Genomic DNA, 19701 nt, shown 5'->3' on the forward strand with positions numbered 1-19701 from the left:
CCCAGACTCAACGCAAAGAGACACATCACATAAGTGTAAATTGTAACATCCCAATTTAGTAGAATAATTCTAATTTATAGAACGCCTCATGTTTATAGTATAACATAGAGCACCGACATAAAGTATATTAGAATTAACCTTTTTACAGTTATCCCAAATTATACTGGAATGGAAGCTCAAAGACACAAACATAATGCCATGAGAAGAATCCAAACACATATTAGATTAAACTGGAAATTTGCTCAAAGAGTAAGAAACTACAAAATAAAACTACACAAGAAGAAATGCTCAACAATGAGCAATAAAGGATCTAGGAAGCCTAACTACATCACAGCCTCCCCGCCAACATTACGATCATCAAGAGTCTCCACATCTGCTCACACCAAGGATTTGGTGATCATTCGCAAAAGGAAAAAGCCAAAGAAGAGAACAGACACAAAGAGAAAGGGTAAGCTAGAGTAAAACATTTAACATGTTATTGAGCAAACAAATTATAAAACAGGTTATAGACAAGCAAAGCAACAAGCACGCAAAACATGTGAAAGCAAACAATTAAAAGACTTTCTAACTCAATATCCGGATCATACTCTTGATATAGAATTCTAAAGGAAGTATGAGCCTGTGCTGGCTTCTAAACTCTGCAGAGTCTAGACGCAAGGGGTTATCACCCAACCACACACAGGGTTAATCCTCTAATGTCTTGGGCCCAATATGTCCCAAGACTAGGACCTCCTGCCACTCTCACCACATAAATCGTTATGCTCTATGTGAGCGTGAACGATTATTAGAGTTCAAGATACCTTCCTTTATCTAGACATCTCCTATATCAAGGTATACACTAACCACCATCACCAAGAGTTTCCCTTGAAACTATTTTACCAACAATTTTCACATTTCATCTCAATCATTAAAGTCTTATGCCAATCCACCACCAATCAAACAAGTCATGTTTTCCATTTCATACTCAACATAACAAGATTTCATTTAATCTCATACTTTATAAATGCATACCAAGAAATACATATATCACAAAATAGTATTCATCCCAAATAAATGAGTGCCAACATTTAAGTACCTTCAATTCCATACAATCAAGCACAACACACAACCATAATTCTTACACCAAAATTCCTAAGAAAATTTATTATCACAAAACCAAAATCATTGCAGTAATGTGTAACACATTTCTCAAGCTACAGACATCTAATCGACGATCCAACCGGTCAAACCATAAAATAGCATGTTGTGAACCAAATGTCAAAATTTGAGCTCAATCCAACGGTTAATGAGTCGAGAAAGTCAATTTTACTAAAACTTCGCATATTAGAAAAATATACAGTCGCCCAACGAGCCAAGGAAGTCGCCCAGCGACTGTGTGACGCATCAGATTACGAGAAATGACATCAAACATCACAGTTTCATGAATATTTGAACCCCTAACTCAGAAATATACCAAAACTAACGTTTTCCAATCATTTAAGCATAAAACAGAAACGAAAACAAAACACATATTTCAAAAACGTGAAAAAAGACCTAGCTTCCCTTACCTTTTTAAGCTGAAAGCTACGAATAGGATGTTTAGTAGAGGAGCAACAATAACCAAGCAGCTTAGGAAGCTGAAAACAGAAGTATAAGGGGACAAAAATGAGACCAAGGTCAAGAGTTAGGTGAAACCAAAGCTTATGAGCTAAAAGACGAAGTGAAACAAAGACTGAGGGGATTACTTACTTGGAAGGAACTCGTAACTTAACCCATAGAGAATGCTTGCTAAAAACCCTAGCAGAGCACTTTGGTGGAGAAAAGAGAGAGAGAGCTGATTTCTAGAAATGAGACAGAATGAAAGGGGTTAGGGGCTGGAAAGGGGTATTGGGTCCCCCTAATGGGCTAGCCTTGAGCCCAAGAAAAGGTCAGGCCCAAATCACTTATTAAGCTGAAAAAAATGGGGCTTACATAAATGCAAGATATTTATTCAAATTATTATAAAAAAATATTGCTCCTAATATTATATCCTCTCTAAAAACAGAAATGATGAAACGTAGGTGAAAATATGTACAAAACGAACTCATGAAAAGCGTGTGATAATTAAAAATAAATTATATTCTCCCTTCTCTTGGTTTTTTCTTCTTTTCTTTTTTTTTTTTCTTTTTTTCCATGGTAGAATTAAAGTTAAAAAAACCTATCATCAATCAAAACATATTTTTATTTTATTATTTAGTTTTATTATTATTTTATATATTATTTATTTTATTATTATTATTATTTTAACAAAACAAATGTATTTATCCGGACGAAATTAGATGCTGACAAAATGATTTTTATTTTTTATAAAGAATAATTAATTGATAGTAAATTAATAAGAGAGTATATAGGACAAAGGTATGAATATACCTCTTTTTCCGATGGAGATGACACAAAAATCTTATATCCATTAGGTACAAAGATGTAAAAGAGCATGAATTTTTGAGAACGATATAGTGAAAATCGTCCTCAACCTACTCTCTTGCCATTCCTACTATCAAACTTTAATATCCTAATTAAATTGACATCCTAAAACTTTACAAAAATAATTGAGATGACATTTGATATTTCTAACTATTACTTTTTATTATGTTTAAGATATATCTTACTATATCTTTTAATACATTTCCAATGCAAAATAAAAGTATAATAAAAGCTTATCAAATGCAAACCGTCTTGTCATAAATTAGAATGGATCATATTTTAAAACTAATAAACTAACTGAAGAATTGAGAAGACCAAAGTAATTGGATTAGATAATTTTTCTCTCTAAAATCAATCGAGTACAATCAATTCATAGACACTCTTAACTTGTACCATTTGCCAGTAAAAACATTAAAGGAAAAAAATAAATTAAATTCTAATACATTAATTTCTCAAAATATGAAAAAGAGTTAATTTAAAAGGAATGGAACTTCAATTTTGAGATCAAAATTTACATTGCAAAATATGAAAAAACAAATTAAAGTTGAATTACTAAATATTACACATACAAATATAAGAAATTCCTACTATTGTGTTGAACTTCTACAACAACTCTTGACAAGATTTTAATGATCAAACAAGTACAAACTACAAAGCATCAAAATCTGATCCCCACAAACTTTCTTCAAACAGAAGGAAGATACACTGTGATAAACTAGCTAAACACTAGCTACAAATCTACCAGTGAGGTTATATATAAATTTTAATTGGTGTTCTGGAAGTGTGTGATTGTATGTGTACTAATCTGAATCATGCCATCCTCTGAAAGTTGCATACTGAAATTTTGTATGAACTAAGTGACTCAAAAATGATTCTATCATAGAGATTTCAAAACTTCTCCAAGGACTAGTCCCCATTGAGTCCAATGGGTGCCACCCTGCATTTAGAAACTTAAATTAAAACCTTAAATGAGAATGTAAGAACAAATCAAAGGTAGTTCTTAAGAAGTGGACCTTAAACCTAACTCAACTTTATAAAACGTGAGGTTTGTACCCAGTTATATATCATAAAAATCTTCTTATTTCTAGTCAATTTGGAATCTCCAATAGTAGTATTGAATGATACAAATGACCATACCTGGCAAAATACAGCAAAAGGTTCTCTAAGAGGTCCATCACATGAAAGCTCACTTGTACTGCCATCAATGAAGGTTCCATCAGCAAAGATCACCTGAGATTGATAGAAGGGCTGTTACTGATGAGTAGGAGAGCAAAGAAAAACATCCTAAAAAGTTCAAAACTGACAAAAAGATGATAGATTTGGGTGTAGATTGAGATAAATCTGAGCAGACCTCTGATGCATATCCAGCAGTGGCGCCTGCAACTGGTTTGGTATATGAACCTACTGGAGAGCTTCTCTGCACAGCCTCACAAAATGCAAGGAGACGCTCCCGGCTTCCTAGCTGAACGGCCTATTGCATTGAAGATGAACTTTATTTTTCATCTGAGTAGTTATCATATTTATTGAAGACAAATCGATTGATAAGCACTTATATAAGAAGAAAATGAGAAGGTGAAATGAATCTAACTTCTCTCAAAAGTTATCAACTTAAGCACCACAATGCTTTTAGAACTTCCTTCATTTAAGGTTTCCAAAATTTAAGGAGTATAAGTTGATTTTAGCTTACCAGAAGCTGGACTTATTTCTAAATAAGATTATATTAGACATCACTATAAACTTCGACATCTCAGCTGACATTAGAAGCTGGACTTATTTACATTGTCATTCTTCTATCCTATAAGTACTTATTGAAAAGTGTATCCAACTAGGACTTAACTAGTTGTGTACTTCATCATAGTTTTTCAACCAGCAACGCATTTTTTCTAGAAATGCAGACATTTTATTTAAGAAGAAAACAGAAGATTCAGTAAGAAAACCTGAACCGTATCAGAACGGGGGACACGGGGGAGTGGCTGCACTTTATATCCTTTAGATGCCAACACTTCAGCAATGAGGAAGGAACCCTTACAGAGATTAAAGTATTGTCTCACTACAAAGCGTGAACAAGAAAAGCACAATCCACTGATGATTAAAATGAAGAATTCAGTACCTTGATTGCTTCCCCAACCATTTGTGGTGAAAGAAATAATCCCTGGAAAAAGGCTCGCATGATATCACCCGGAGTTGAGCCACAATCCAAGCCAAGTCCAGGAGCAGAAAGGCGAGCTGCAGCTGCTTCAACCCATTTTTGCTTCCCAGCAACATATCCACCACATGGCGCAATTGTTCCACCTGGATTCTTGATCAAACTGCCCGCAATCAAATCAGCACCCTGCTACCAATGTACAGTATAAATATGTAATACTAAACATACCAAAAATCAACAAAAGCCAGAACTATCACGTTATCACATACCACCATTGGAGGTTCAATGCTTTCAACAAATTCACCATAGCAATTGTCCACCATGACTGAGCAGCTGGGATTTTGCACCTGTACATGTATATTTGAGGGGATTTCAGAGAGAAAAATGCCACAAGTATAAAAAGTTATAGCCTTAAAGGATAATAGCACAGACAAAATAAACTGCAAAGGTAACCCTTATTATGAAAACCTAACCTTGATTATTTTTATTGCTCTTGCTATGTCATTGACACTCAAACTCCGGCGCCATGAATAACCACATGACCGTTGTATGAGGGCACATTTTGTTTTCGGTTTCACAGCACTCATCAGTGAATTCCAATCAAGTCCACCGTCCTCAGCTAGCTGGAGGAAAATATCCACAAGAGTCTTAGAAAGCAGACCAGTGAATTACAGCCAGAAAAAGTATTACTAAGTAGTGTCATACCGGAACTTCTCGGTACTTCACCCCGAAATCCTGGAGAGAACCTAGTCCACCAGAGTCCCTTTTCCCAATTACTTCCTCTAGTGTGTCATAGGGAGCTCCAGCAACTGCCAAAAGCTGCCAGCTATATTAGTCCAAACCTTGTTCCAGTTACAAATACAAGTATTCAACAGAAAAATATTCTACAGCTATATAAGGGTAACTTTTACCAAATAATGAAAAGCAGAGAATGTGAAAAACAATGTTACCTCATCTCCAGGCCTCAGGAGAGCAAATAAAGCACATGTGATAGCATGAGTACCTGAAAAGAACTGTTGACAGATGAGAATATTATAAATCATATACGGTCAACTTTGGCGAAAACAAAGAAAGATGGTTTAGAGCACAAGTTTCAACCTAGTTCCGTCTAAAACGAAAAGATGCACAATTGTATCCCCACAAGTGGTTAGTGTGTTTCTTGAATTTGAACTCATGATTTCCAAAACATATATAAAGCAATCGCCTTGCCGTTATGCCGAGGCTCATCTTCAGTAAGAACTAAAAAGTAGAGTAGAAAGGAACAAAATGGAAAACTATGAACCTGTGAGCGAACAATAGCTGACTCAGCCCCAACAATTTCTGCAAAAGCCTGGTCAAGTGCCCCTCGGCCCCCAGCTTCATCATGACCATAACCAGTGCTACCACCAAAGTGCTGATAGAACATAAACAATATTCATATTATTAGGAACTTATTTGAATCCCCAAACACAGATAATAACTAATTCTGCAGAAATTATAATGAAAAAGTTTGATAGCATGATTGTGTTAACTACCAAAGCTCACAGGCAGATAGAAATTTATATCCAACAAAGATGACAGTGACCAACCATGGTACCACACATGTAAGCTCCTAACAAACAAATTTAGGACAGAGTACTAAAAAGCAGAAGCAAACTAATGAGATGATGACTTCGCAGATAAAACTTTCACTTTCACAGAACTTTATTTTATCCATTTTAGGGGAAGCAGAGTCTTTCATTTCCTGGTTCTTTGCTACATATCTGTTACAGTGAACATAAGTGTAATTTTCCGCCTCTTCGGGGATAACTGTTCAATAATTTTGAGTGAAATGAATCAAATTTGGGAGCGCAGAAAAATCATTACAATGGCTTAAAAGGCATTTCAAGCAACAACACTAAAAACAGGTAAAGTTTTATTAGCCTCAAACCCATGATGGGCATCATATCAAATAATTATTAATCCAAGAATATTATAGCATCTTTGCAAACAGGTTATCTAAATCAAAGGGCAAGCTTACATGAGATCCAACTCGAGCATTCTGAAAAGCTCTAAGGACACGGCTGGTATTGCAGGCAACCAAATTATCCACAGCCCTAAACTCTAAATGTAAGGCATCTACTGCTGTTACAACCTGTACTACAAGAAAAGGAAACCATTTACCATTACTATTCTTTACCAATCCACACTCATTTTCAGCATGTAAATCAAACACCACTTCAAAATCAGAACTTTTCCTCCAAAAACTAAATTAAGCTTCGTAAGACTCCGGGATCATAGAAAACCAGAAGATTATCTCTAAAATTCAGGGAAATAACATAATATATATATATATATATACATATATATATATATATATATATATATATATATATATATATATATTGAGGAATAAAAAGGAATTCAAATCATATACCACGTGCCCTTTCCATTTGAAAGAAGCAAGAATGCAAATTCAAATGTGCATTTCAACTCGTTTTGCGCATTCAATAGAAACATTCTCTAACATTCTCAAAGACAAGCGAAACTCTCAATCCTCTAGAACCAGCTTTTATTCATTTCCTTCACATCTTCAACTCATAAAGTAAAACCCAAAACCAAATTCTAAACTGAAAAAAAGAAAAAAGGTTATTCAACCAGAACAGACCCTAATTTGATTCTCTTCTTCCAACAAATTCCAAACATTTTTTAAGCAGTACAAAGCCCAACTAAAAGGAAAAACTTCATAATCCTTTTAATCACCCAAAAGAAAAAAGGTATTTCTTTTCCGGTTTTTATAATTTGTAATGCTTCTCAAGCTACCCAATGATGCCAAATGATTCTGAATTCAAAAAGGTCTAACTTTTTTAACAATTCTGAAGGCTTAGAATTAACAAACTTGTTAGAGTGAGAAAATAAAGATGTGGGTTGACAGCACATACATCTGGCACAAAGGGGTTGGCAATGGCATGATGAGAGTTGATAACATTGAGAGGAATGGAGAGAGGAGAGGCAGCCATTGGAATGGAAGCTCGAATGGGATAAGCAGAGATAGCCTGCTTAAAGGCGCATTATTCCTTGGAACTAGTCATAATATCTAACATTTTTCTTCTAGTTGATAAGTCAAGGTTTAAAAAATAAAGAGAATTTATTGAAAAACATTACTATTACTCTGCAATATTCGCTTCTTCTTTGTATGGTACTAGTTTTTTAACCCGTGGTAACTTTTTAAGCATGATGAATAAATATGCAATATTTTAATAAGAAAATCATACGATCATCATTTATATTTCAAATAATGATGTAAATTAAAGTAGAACGGTAGGAGGTTGTATTACCTCAAAATTTATATTGATATAAGAAGGTTTTTATTAATAATGAAGGCTTTTATCTTTCTTCTTTTATCTTTTATTGTGTATACCGTATTGCAGAATGTTGTATGTGTTTCTTTTTAGGGTTATAATACTTTGACAAACATTTTTTTACAAAGTTTACTTTTTAACACACTAAATCTTTTTTTTCTCTTTCTAAGTCACATCAAACCTTCATTTCATCCATTGAAGTATCGTCACATGTGCATTGTTAAAAGTTTGTCAACAAAACTTTGTACAAATATAATTTTTCTTCTTTTTAAAGGGTTTTGAAGATTTCTTTGTACATAACATTTTTAGTTGTGGTACTGACATTTCCATCTTCGTTCAGAATAGGATTTTCAATTTGTTTTTTGTTCTATACTGACCAACATACACTTGGTCATGTGTGAATACTTGATGTGGCAAATAAAGTTCAACTCTCGTTAGAGATTGTCCTTGACTCTTATTGAATATCAATGCAAAACAAAGTGATATTAAAAATTGTCTTCTTTGGAATTTAAAAGCAATCTCATAAAACATTAAATTCATTATTAGTATAAATATCTTTTGAAAGCATTGCTACCATGATGCCTTCGTACACATGTACTTGTTCATTAGTGAGTGAATTTAAGAGAATTGAATATTCTTTAACCATCTCTGGTTCATTATAGTTTAGTTCATCAACAATAAATATATTTTCAAATAGAATTGAATTTGAAAGTTCAGGTTGAGGTAACCAAGCATAATCTTTCAAAGACCTACCATTTGACATCAACAATTCTTATATTTGCAAGAGACAAAGGTTTTTTAATTTATCATCCCCAATTTGAAGACCTATAAAAGGAATGAATATTCAATAATATAAAGTTATAATGATATGATGGATTTATAAAGTTTAGTATGTATAGTACTATATGGTAAAGCAAAATAACCCGTGTCATAAACACGTTAAGCATGGTTGTGATATTCCAATAATTCAATTTGACCGAGACACATCTGTATATGATATTTTATTGATAATTATCAATGAAATATCCAATTTTATAAGTATTTGATTTATTAAAAAATAAACTTTTATAACGACAATAATTTATAATTTGTTAACGTTTAACAAATTTGATTTTAATTTGAATTCACAAAATAATAATCACATATTTGTTATATTTTAAGAAAATTGTACATTTTTAATGTATTTTTTTAAGTATCATGTCTAATTATTTTCAAAATAAGTGCAGTAGCGTATAAGGTACTTGTCATATTTGATACATGTATCATATCCGTGGATCTTAGGACAATAGCATAACAAGGGAATGTACCATTCAAAGTGTGTGTCAATGAAACTATAAGAACTCTAACAAATATTTTGGGCACAACCCTTCACTCTCATACAATATCATATAAAGCTTCAATATCTTGTGAAAATAAAAAACAGAGAGTCGTCATCGTAGTTTATCAAGAAAAACTACAAAAAAACATATAAAGAATGATCTACGAAACCAAATAAGATCCACGAGTCAATTACGTATGGAGAAGATAAAATTAACAACCCCACAATGTTCGTTCAAAGACACTACAAAGTTCATTCAAAGACGGTTTGTCTTAATTAAGTATGCAAAATTAATGTCATTTTTAAAATGTCTATTTTCACTCGAAAATCAAACAAAACAACATATATAAATTAATAAAAAAAATATTTTTGAAAATTTTATTTGGACCTACAAATATTTATCTTATTTCTATTAATTTTCATTCATAATAAAAATTAGAGATTGTCATTTTTATTAAAAAATTGTTTATTAGTTAATATTTTTAATTTTTGAAATTTTAATATTTTTTTATATTTTTACTTGAATTAATATTTTAATCATAAAAGAAAAATGAAATTAATAGTATTCGACGTTATTACTAAAACTTTAATTATTAAGTAAATTGAAGACTTAATACGATAGTTAACCGTTTCTAGGATTTTTTTATAATTATAAAATAAATCTAAAATTTAACATGATAATTCATTCTTTCTAAAATATTATATTAAAAAAAAGTTTAATTATCAAATGAAATCTTTGAACATAATAAATTTTACATTTTCTAATATTTATTATATTTCGATTTGAAGATATAATATTTAGAAACAACAAACTGCAGTTTTTATTCAAACAAAATGTAAAACATCAATAATCATTATAAGACTATCTAATAACAAATGTAACGTCCCATTACAAACATAATTAACGGAACGTCGCACGAGGTAACATAATAGCACAGTCCTGGAATTTTAAATCCAACTCCTTACAACACAAGACACACCACGATGTCATCAGAAAATCAGTCATAAAGTTTAAAAGGAATATAAAGAAATAAAAAGTCAAATTGATACATGGGCCGTAGTCCTAAGAAAAGCCCAACAAAATAAAATATCAAGTCCAGCCCAGGTGGACTATGCAGCGGAATCCTTTCTCCTCTGTTGGTCATGAGTACCTCTCGCCTCTGCTCCCACCAATAAATTGATGATCATCGCAAGAGTAGAAGGATAACATACAAGGCATTCAAACAAGAAAGGGTAAGCTAGAGCCAAAAGATTTCATCAATACAATCAGGTACATTTTCACAATCCAATATACTCATATAAACCAAGCATGTTATGACTTCTCAAACAATACACTAAGACTCGACTCGACTCATCCGGATACATATAACCTGGTCGGATTCAGCGGATGCTTGCACTTGTGGTGGATACCTCTACTCACCCTCAAGCTGCTCACCCACGAGCTATGTGTTACAAGTGTTACAATGAATCAATTCCCTCACACACAAGGTTAGCCCTTAATGAGTTTCAAGCCTCCTGCTACTCTCACCACAGGAGTCAGTCCGCTCTGAGTGAGACTAACCGCTCCTTAGAGTGTCAGGATGCAATCCTTACCTTGAATCCTTACCAAGTTATACAGATGGGGCACCACCAAGGACACCCACTTGAATCCTCTTTCATTTTCCTGGTAAATCCATACCCATCCATCATTCTCAAACCATAGTTGTGAACTCCATCTCATGCCACTACCATGCCACTTTAATACCAACCATCTCATTTATTTCTCATGCCAAGATCTCACAATCACAACAATCAAGTTTGTAGCCACAGCTCATCTCATGCATCTCGTTTCACAAGCCTCATACATTATATAGAGTACAACATAAACCAAACATTTAATTTAGCCAAACTAAGAAAATAGCGTGACCCGCAGCGAATCTCGCTCAAGCCAGAAGCCCTCGCTCAAGCGAGAGGAGTGCCCTCGCTTAGGCGGTGGACTCTCGCTTAGGCGAGATCGCGACAGGGACGCTGGGAGGCTCTCGCCTGGCTCGCTTAGGCGAGCCCTTCTCGCCTGAGCGAGACAACCCCTCGCCCAAAGGTGAGGTTCCTCGCCTGGGCTAAAACAGAAGCAACGTGCCAAGGCTCTCACGCGTGCTCGCTTAGGCGAGCGTCTCTCGCTTGAGCGAGATGGTGCCTCGCTCAAAACAAGAGCTTTCGCGTGAGCAAGAGCTCGAGTGCAGCCCTGGCCTATTCCTGTAAGTCTCGCCTAGGCGAGACAAGCTCGCTTGGGCGAGTGTATCAGACCTCGCCATTGTCCCTCTCTGCCACAAACACATATCAACACCTAAGCAAATATACCAACCATACCATACACCCATAGCAACATATAAGCACGAAAATCACAAAACACAACCAAGGCAATAACCATCGCACCAAACAATAGGGTTCTAGCTTCCCTTACCTGGAAAACAAGCTAGCATCTGGGTCCTTGGGTACGAACAAGGAACACAACAACTTCTAGAGTGGATTAGCGAGCTGGAAACAGTGAAACCAGTTCAAAACGAGCTTTCCATGATTGACCCTAGTTGGAACCACGAAGAAGGAACTAAATGGAAATAAGGTATGAGTTGGAACAGACTTACGTGAAGTGGAGGTCTGGTTGGAGTTCACTTGGAGAGGGTTGACGACTAACCCTAGCAGAGCTCTGAAACGGAAGGGAGGTAGTGTTTAGGTTCAGATTGCAAAAGTGAGACTGAAAGGGAAACCCTAACAGCTTTAGGGCCTTAACACCCTATGAGACAACCTTTAGGCCCAATAAATTAAGGCCAACCCTTAAACATTAGGGCAGAGAAATGAAACTGGGCTTTACAACAAACACGGACAATAATTATAAATTCTTGAAAATTAATTAGAATTTCAAAACACGTATTACGTTTTCATTTTTTCTAGTTCCTTTATTGTAGTTAGTGGAGTTGATAGCTTCCAAATAAAAGGTAAAACAAAATCGCCTGTGTCAGCAACACGTTAGGCAAAGTTATCCTCTCATACTTCAATTTGTGTTAGCTATTCAAATTCAACCTACAATAGAGTATTTAATTTGATAAGTGTTTAATTTATAAAAAAGTAACACTTTTAATGATAGCAATTATTTTGCTGACGTTTAATATGTTTGAATTTAATTTGACTTCACATATCAATAATTACATATTTCTTATATTTTTAATAATTTTGTAAATCTTTTAACATGCATATATCAAACTATCATAACTTATTATCAAAAAAAATCAGATATTTATCTTTGATTAAATTATGTTTTTGTCTTATTTTGGAAAATTTAATACAATCATATTTTTCTCAGTAATACTACACTAATAATGATATATGTGATGTGTCAATTCGTAGATTTTTTAATTTTAATTTTATTTATATTTATATTTTTGATTTTTTTTACTTTTCATTTATCTTTTAAAAATTAAAAAAAAATAAAAAAATTGGCACAAGTCATTGTCACGTCATGTGTCATTGTCTCAGTTTAATTTGGTCTTGTATTTTTAATTTATTTCAATTTAATTTCAAATTTTGTAAAAATTAAACAATTTTGTCCTTTTACAAAGTGAAACAAAAATTAATTTTTATATTAATGTTATACAAATATTTTTATTAAAATTAATATTTTTATTCAAATTGCTATTTTTGTTATATATTTTTAACAAAATTAAGTTTATTTAAATTTGTATGTTACATTCAATTTTATTTAAAATTGTTTTCAAATTTTAAATTGTTATATAATTGTTAATTTTAAACCAACTCAAACATTTGTATACAAATTATGGAATTTTCACTACAAAAATATATTTAGTTGAAGTGTAATAACCTCTATTAAGAAAGAGAATATCAGAGGTTTTATAAACCTCCGTTAAGTGTCAGGGGTTTTGAAATGAACCCTAGTGAAGTTTAGGTTCCACTTTACCTTTTTTCATTTCTCATTTTTCGTAACTTTCAAAATTTTTCACTTTGACTGTTCAACTTTTCTCTCTTTCTCATTGTGTTCTTACAAGGAAGATGAAAAAGCTTTCACTCTTCTCTACGTGCCTTACACCATTCTCCCTTTCCCTCCGTGTTTGACGATATTTCTCTTTCGATTTCATCTTTATAATTTCGTCTCAGTCCCATTTTGAAGATCTCATTCTGATTGCGCGTTGTTGCCCTCGATTTTTTATTTGATTTCAGTTTCTCTCTTTCTCATGCCCTGTCTCAGTTTTTTGCCCAACTCTTTCGATTTCCATAATTTATGTTATATTTCCATCTTGATTTTTGGGTTTCCATAATTTGTCAACACACTTTTTTCTAGCATTTGGTACCTTTCCACTCATCTTAATTCTTTTCATATACCTCGCATCTTTAGTTTATGGTTTTTGTAAACGAAAGACTTTGATTGGCTGTTAATACATTGTTTAAGGAACCAATAGGCATAACTTATCATTGTTAGAGACTGATTATAAGATATGCTAAACAAATTTCATTTTCTACATGTAAATTCATTGAATGGTGGTTGTAATTGTCCCTCAACACAAATTTGATGGCTTTGGTGGTGATTCTATTGCTGGTGTCGTTGACAGTTGTTGGTGCTAAACATCTTTTCCATCCTAAACATCAAATTTATTTTACTTAAACATACGTCAGAGGGAGGGATTTAGTGTCTAACTCCATTCTTAAGGGTTGTCTCGTCTCCATCTTGTGGATTTGGCTGGAAGTGAAAGAGTGGATACATCGAAGTCTGTTGGCAAGAGACTAAAGGAGGATCCAAACAAGGAATTTTTCATTATGTCTCTTTTTGTGATTTAAAACAAATAACATTGTAATGACTTGTTAATTTTAACTTTTACGCTTTGTCATTTACATTGTTTGATATTAAAATTGTAAGTTTTGTTATGCCTCTAGGAAACTTTTGGTTAATTATGCTAATGAGGAACAACTATGATTTCCTTTTACATTTTGGTTCATTGGTGCACTTGCTTATTATGTCATTATCATTCAAATGCTACCTTTTCAACACTTATTATATTAAGAGCATTATGACTCCTAGTCCACTACTAATACCATTTGAATGAATATTTGTATTGATTGCTTATTTTGAAGTGGCCTTGGAGTTTTTTCTTTTTAGTTAATGAGATGTGTTATGAAAATGAATGCTTTTATTGAAACCTAGCTTCTAAGAGTATTCAATTTATTTATATTAGGGTAGGGTCATACAAAATGGTTAAGTTACTTTTCTTTTTGTTTTGGTTGTATTGTCAAATGTAATCATCCTCCAAAATAATAATGAAAACCAAAATGTTAAGCCATCAATAAGGAAATTTCATAGAATAAGGTTCTTTTCGTACTCAAAGAATTAACTAAACAAATTAATTATTAGGAAAGTACAACTTTAGCATTATAGCAATGCCATAATAATATAAGCATTAACTTTTTGGTATTAAAGGGGGTTTTTGAGGAATTATCGGGGTTTTTAGAACCCCAAGCATTAACGGGGTTTTCTGAACCCCAAGCATTAGTGGGGGTTTTCTGAACCCCAGACATTAGCGGGGGTTTTCGAAACCCCAAGTATTAATGGAGTTTTGGAAACCCCCAGTAAGTTGTGCTAGTTCCAGGGGTTGCTAAAAACCTCCGATAATTCGTTAGTCACGCTTGCTCTTTTAGGAGAATTATAAACCCCTGGTAAAACCATTAGTGGGGGTTAAAACCCCCAGAAATGCCAAATAAAATCTCCACTAAAAATAATTATTTTTGTAGTGTTTACACATTTTAAAAATATACAATTATGTGAAATATAAATACAAATAAAAAAGCTATATTAAAGTATGATGTAATAAAATATCAACATAAAATACAAATTTTAAAAAGAGGTGAAAAAGTTGATAAATTATTTTATTTTATGAAATGCAATTGATAAACAATTTTATGATGTTTGTTAGTTGAAATTAATTTTGAATATTTTTTTCTATTAACAACTTTTAATATTTATATACTATTTACATAAAAATTAAATTTTGTTTAAATGTAGAGAAAGACAAAATTGCTTAATTTTAACAAAAAAATGAGACTAAATTAATATAAAATAAAAATACAAAAATTGAATTAAAGAGGAGGAAATGACACCAAATGTAACAATGACATGTGATACTGTCAATACCACATCACACTGCCACATCACATTGTTTTAATTTAAAAAAAAACAAATTCAAAAAAATAAAAAGAAATAAATTGACACATGACAATTCTTTGACATTGTGAGTACTGATAATAACTTAATTGCATCAAAATTCCAAACAGGCATAAATTAACGTTATCCTATCTAATACACAGATGACGTAACGAAGGGGATGTAGTCAAAGTGTCTGCCAATGTAACAGTAATAACTCTTAACAAACCTTTTTAGCACAAACTTCTCTGCTTCAAACTCATGCCATATCATATAAACCCTCAATGCCTTGTGAAAATCGTCACGCATTATGTAGCCATGCATCGTAGCAGAGAAGAAATTTTGCCTCCTCCGTCTTCCTACTTTTGGAATAAACATCAATATGAGTTGTTGAAACAGTCTAATCTACGATACCACTATCTTCTATTCAGTACTTATGTGTTTGGAATTTAAATTTCAGTTTAAGTTCACTTTAAATATAAAATGAGAAAGCTAAACATTATATAAAAAATAAAATTTATCAACTTACTACTTTTAAGATTTTAACATTGAAAATATTGTTAATATTTTATGTAAATTGACTAAAATTTAATTGGTGTTGTAAGGGACAACAGGCTGCTGCTCACACTGTCCAATATATGTCTAGTGAAACTTTTCAACCATGGCTTCCACTCCCTTCTCCTCTACCTTCTCTTCTGAAACTTTTCTTCTTATCTTTCTTTCTCTTCACACATTTAATACTCCTATATCTCTCAAGCTAGATGTTGGAATTTTTTACTTTGACAACAAGTTCCTGTCACTAGTGTTGCATGTGGCATCAATTGTCCCGTGACAGAGGCAAAGTGGACCGAGTGTAGAGTTTTAGAGGAGAGAGAAAAAGAAGCTTTTATTATGATTATGAAAAGGTTACATACAAAGGGTATGCATGCAAGGTTATATAGAGACCTGCAGAGGCACAACAGAAAGGGAAACTGACTAACCGAAATATAGTAGTTAGAGTAACCACTAACAGAACCTAACTATGCTAACATGCCCCTCTTAAACTGAGGGTGGAGAGTGTACCAAGAGAACCCGAAGTTTACTACGAAATAGGGAGAAAGAAGACCCAGAAACAGGTTTGGTGAAAATATCAGCTATTTGAAAACTTGCTGGTATGTGATTAACTATCAGTTGGCGTTTTTTGTAACATCCATATTTTTAATAAACTGTATTATTTATTTTAAATAAAACACTTAGAAAATATTCTATTTTTACTAATATTTTGTATTTTAGTATGATGTAGTTTAAACATTAAAAATATATTTTATCATGTTGTAGTTTTTACTTATTAAAAATAACAATAAAAAGAAAACAAAACTAATAAAATATGTATTTATATATATATTAAAAAAAATATTAATTAAAATATTATTAAATAGGTGTGTATTAAAGAAAATCTTCTAAAGAGATAAGGAGATAAGGAGATAAGGAGATAAGGAGAGAAGATAAGAATAAAAAAAATTAAAAAAAAGGAAAAGAAAAAGAAAAAGAAAGAAAAGAAAGAAGATAAGGAGATTTAAAGGAGTTTTATCTAAATACATGGAAGATAAGAATAATTAGAAGTGGTAACCTTACATTTAATGCATCCATTCATTACTTGGCAAGTTGGCACATGCATGGCTTGTAAATGGATGAAAGAAATGGATGATGAAAGAAAGATGACCTAAGATTACATTATCCACATGTATTACATGGATTACTTTGGAAAGTTTTGGATTACCTTTCATTAATGAAAGGAATCTTATCCTAACCTATAAATACATGGAAGAAATGTAGAAAGAGTGAAGGTGAGTTACGTAAGAAAGTAAGAAAGTGAGAAAGTGAGAAAGAAAGGAGACACCAATGCAGTAAGGGCTTTCTGTCCCAGTTATTTTCCACATTTTGCCTCGGGTATGGAACCGAGGCATATTGGGGCGAGGCCAAAAGGTACACCTTTTGGCCTCGGTTATCACCCGAAGCCATATACCTAGTTTTATGCCTCGGTTGTTTTAAAACCGGTGCCATATACACAGTTTTCTGCCTCGGTTCAGATAGGACCGAGGCCATAGGTGAAAAATATTTTTTTTTTAATTCAAATTTTCGCAGACCTTTTGGCCTCGGTTATGGTTAGAACCGAGGCCATATGTGAGTTTTTTGCCTCGGTCTTGGTAAGAACCGAGGCATATTCCGCTGCTTTTTTTTAAATAAATTTTCTGTTTTATATATATTCCCACATTCATATATTTTTCAGACCTGCATATATTTTTCAGACAGCAGCACAACCATAACAAAATATTTTCTCAAACATCCATAATCCAAAAACATTTAAAAGATAATTGAAATGTACACAATCGAAATACATATATCCTAATCAATACTATTGTACATTTGAATTATGAATTTTGCACATGCTATCCTACCAAACTTTATGGAGTTCGCGGGAATTGGCAAAGGACTCTTGAATGTCTGCAAAATAAGACATTAAGTTAGTATATAGAAAGACAACTTTAGTATTCCAAACTTTAGAATATTGCAAAGTAATTGTTTTAATTCAAAAATATATTACCGTGTCCCAATTAGTTGTAATACGAGCACGCACAATTGTTGTCATCCTTTGCATTATATAGTAACTGCACTCATATGAGCCGGTTTGTCTATTACACTACATTATATCAACAACATTAAAATCAATTAATGAAGAAAATCAAATCAAACAATTATAAATATATGGATAAAAATATCAAACCTGGAGGGAACACCATGCAAGACATTTTGCCTTAGTCGTTGATCTCCCTGACAACATGTTATGTCCAATAATTGAACTATGATAAAGGGAATAAGTTAGGATACTTTTACATAACATGTCATTTTCATAAGATTGAGATTAGGTTTCTTACCAATCTATCACTTGTCTAAGATGGTTGGGGGGAGGGCGGTGCAAAGAGCAAAACCACACAGTAAGGTTCTCCCTTAGGGAAACCACAAGTAATTGCCAATGATGTCTAAGAAGAAAATAAATTTATTGTTATGCATTAAAATGATAGATTATATTCATAAGTTAACATTTTTGGGTAAAATTCCACGAAAAGCTACAGGTAACAATTGTTTAATTAAGATGTGGCAATCGTGAGACTTTAGGCCAACAAGCTTCAAGTCTTGCATGGACACTAAACTCTGAATATTTGAAGAGTATCCTTGAGGTACCTTGACACTCTTTAAACATAAGCAAAAACTTATCTTCTCTTGTCTGGTCATAGTGTAACATGCATGGGGCAAATAAGTGCGCCTACCAACCTCCCTTGGTGCCAAGTCTTCTCGGATCTTCATTTCAACCAAATCCAAACGAGCATTTACTCCATCTTTTGTCTTTCCCTGAATGTTGAGTAGTGTACCAATCAAGCTATCACACACATTCTTCTCTACATGCATGACATCTATGCAATGCCTAACTTCTAACTTCGACCAATATGGAAGGTCAAAGAATATTGATTTTTTCTTCCAAGGACTCGATGCAGATGACTTCTTGGACGTTTTACGAAATACATGATGTACTTTATAAAATTTTTCATGAATTTGAATGCCAGTTAATGGAGTTGGTGCTTTGTCATTCTCTTGATGTCCATTGAATGCTTTCTTTAACCTTCAATAAGGATGATTAGCTTGTAAAAACCTTCGATGGCGCAGATACACAGTCTTCCTTCCGTTTTTCAATTGATGAGATGCAGTGTTTTCTTCACATATAGGACATGCTTTATGACCCTTGACACTGTACCGTGACAAATTACCATAAGCTGAAAAGTCATTAATGGTGCAAAATAACATTGCATGCATCATGAAAGTTTCAGAAGCAACATCATCAAATACTTCAACACCATCAACCCACAACAACTTCAAGTCTTCAACTAGAGGATTGAGATATACATCTATGTCATTTCCAGGCTGCTTTGGACCAGATATCATCATAGACAACATCATGTATTTTCTCTTCATGCAGAGTCCAGGAGATAAGTTGTAAATGAATAATATAACAGGCCAACAACTGTGGTTTGTACTTAAATTACCAAATGGATTCATTCCATCGGTAGCTAAGCCAAAACAAATATTTCTACATTCTTCACCGAACTTGGGAAATTCCTGATCAATATTTTTCCATTGCATTGAATCAGCTGGATGACGAAGGAGTCCGTCACATCTTCTCTCAGTTGCATGCCATCTAAGGTTTTTAGTGTCTTTAGGATTTGCAAACAAACGCTTAAGTTTGGGCACGATTGGAAGG

At 33.1% G+C, this 19701-nt stretch overlaps 1 protein-coding gene across 2 annotated transcripts; it reads right to left on the reverse strand.

Moving 5' to 3' along the window:
- Window positions 1-2944: 2944 nt before the first annotated feature.
- Window positions 2945-7655, reverse strand: LOC114168902 (uncharacterized protein YnbB-like). 2 transcript variants are annotated; one of them, XM_028053874.1, is made up of 12 exons: window positions 7489-7648; window positions 6588-6701; window positions 5871-5981; window positions 5539-5601; window positions 5294-5407; window positions 5062-5211; window positions 4858-4935; window positions 4553-4774; window positions 4380-4466; window positions 3794-3913; window positions 3580-3672; window positions 2945-3379 (listed from the first exon to the last, which is right to left on the reverse strand). In XM_028053874.1, exons 1-12 carry the CDS (start codon window positions 7564-7566, stop codon window positions 3320-3322), a joined length of 1290 nt encoding a protein of 429 aa, XP_027909675.1. In that variant the 5' UTR covers window positions 7567-7648; the 3' UTR covers window positions 2945-3319. The 2 variants fall into 2 exon arrangements, with proteins under 2 accessions (XP_027909675.1, XP_027909676.1); XM_028053875.1 differs by lacking the exon at window positions 6588-6701 and having other exon boundaries at window positions 7489-7655.
- Between the last annotated feature and the right edge of the window lie 12046 nt (window positions 7656-19701).

This window comes from Vigna unguiculata, chromosome 11, assembly GCF_004118075.2.
Source record: "Vigna unguiculata cultivar IT97K-499-35 chromosome 11, ASM411807v1, whole genome shotgun sequence".
NCBI classification, from domain to species: domain Eukaryota; kingdom Viridiplantae; phylum Streptophyta; class Magnoliopsida; order Fabales; family Fabaceae; genus Vigna; species Vigna unguiculata.

Coding starts and splice junctions, on each gene's coding strand:
- LOC114168902 (XM_028053874.1), bottom strand. CDS start 7,566: ATGGCTGCCTCTCCTCTCTCCATTCCTCTCAATGTTATCAACTCTCAT. Junction 5,982..6,587: donor ATGCTCGAGTTGGATCTCAT/GTAAGCTTGCCC, acceptor ATGTTCTATCAG/CACTTTGGTGGTAGCACTGG. Junction 3,914..4,379: donor CCCGTTCTGATACGGTTCAG/GTTTTCTTACTG, acceptor TCAATGCAATAG/GCCGTTCAGCTAGGAAGCCG.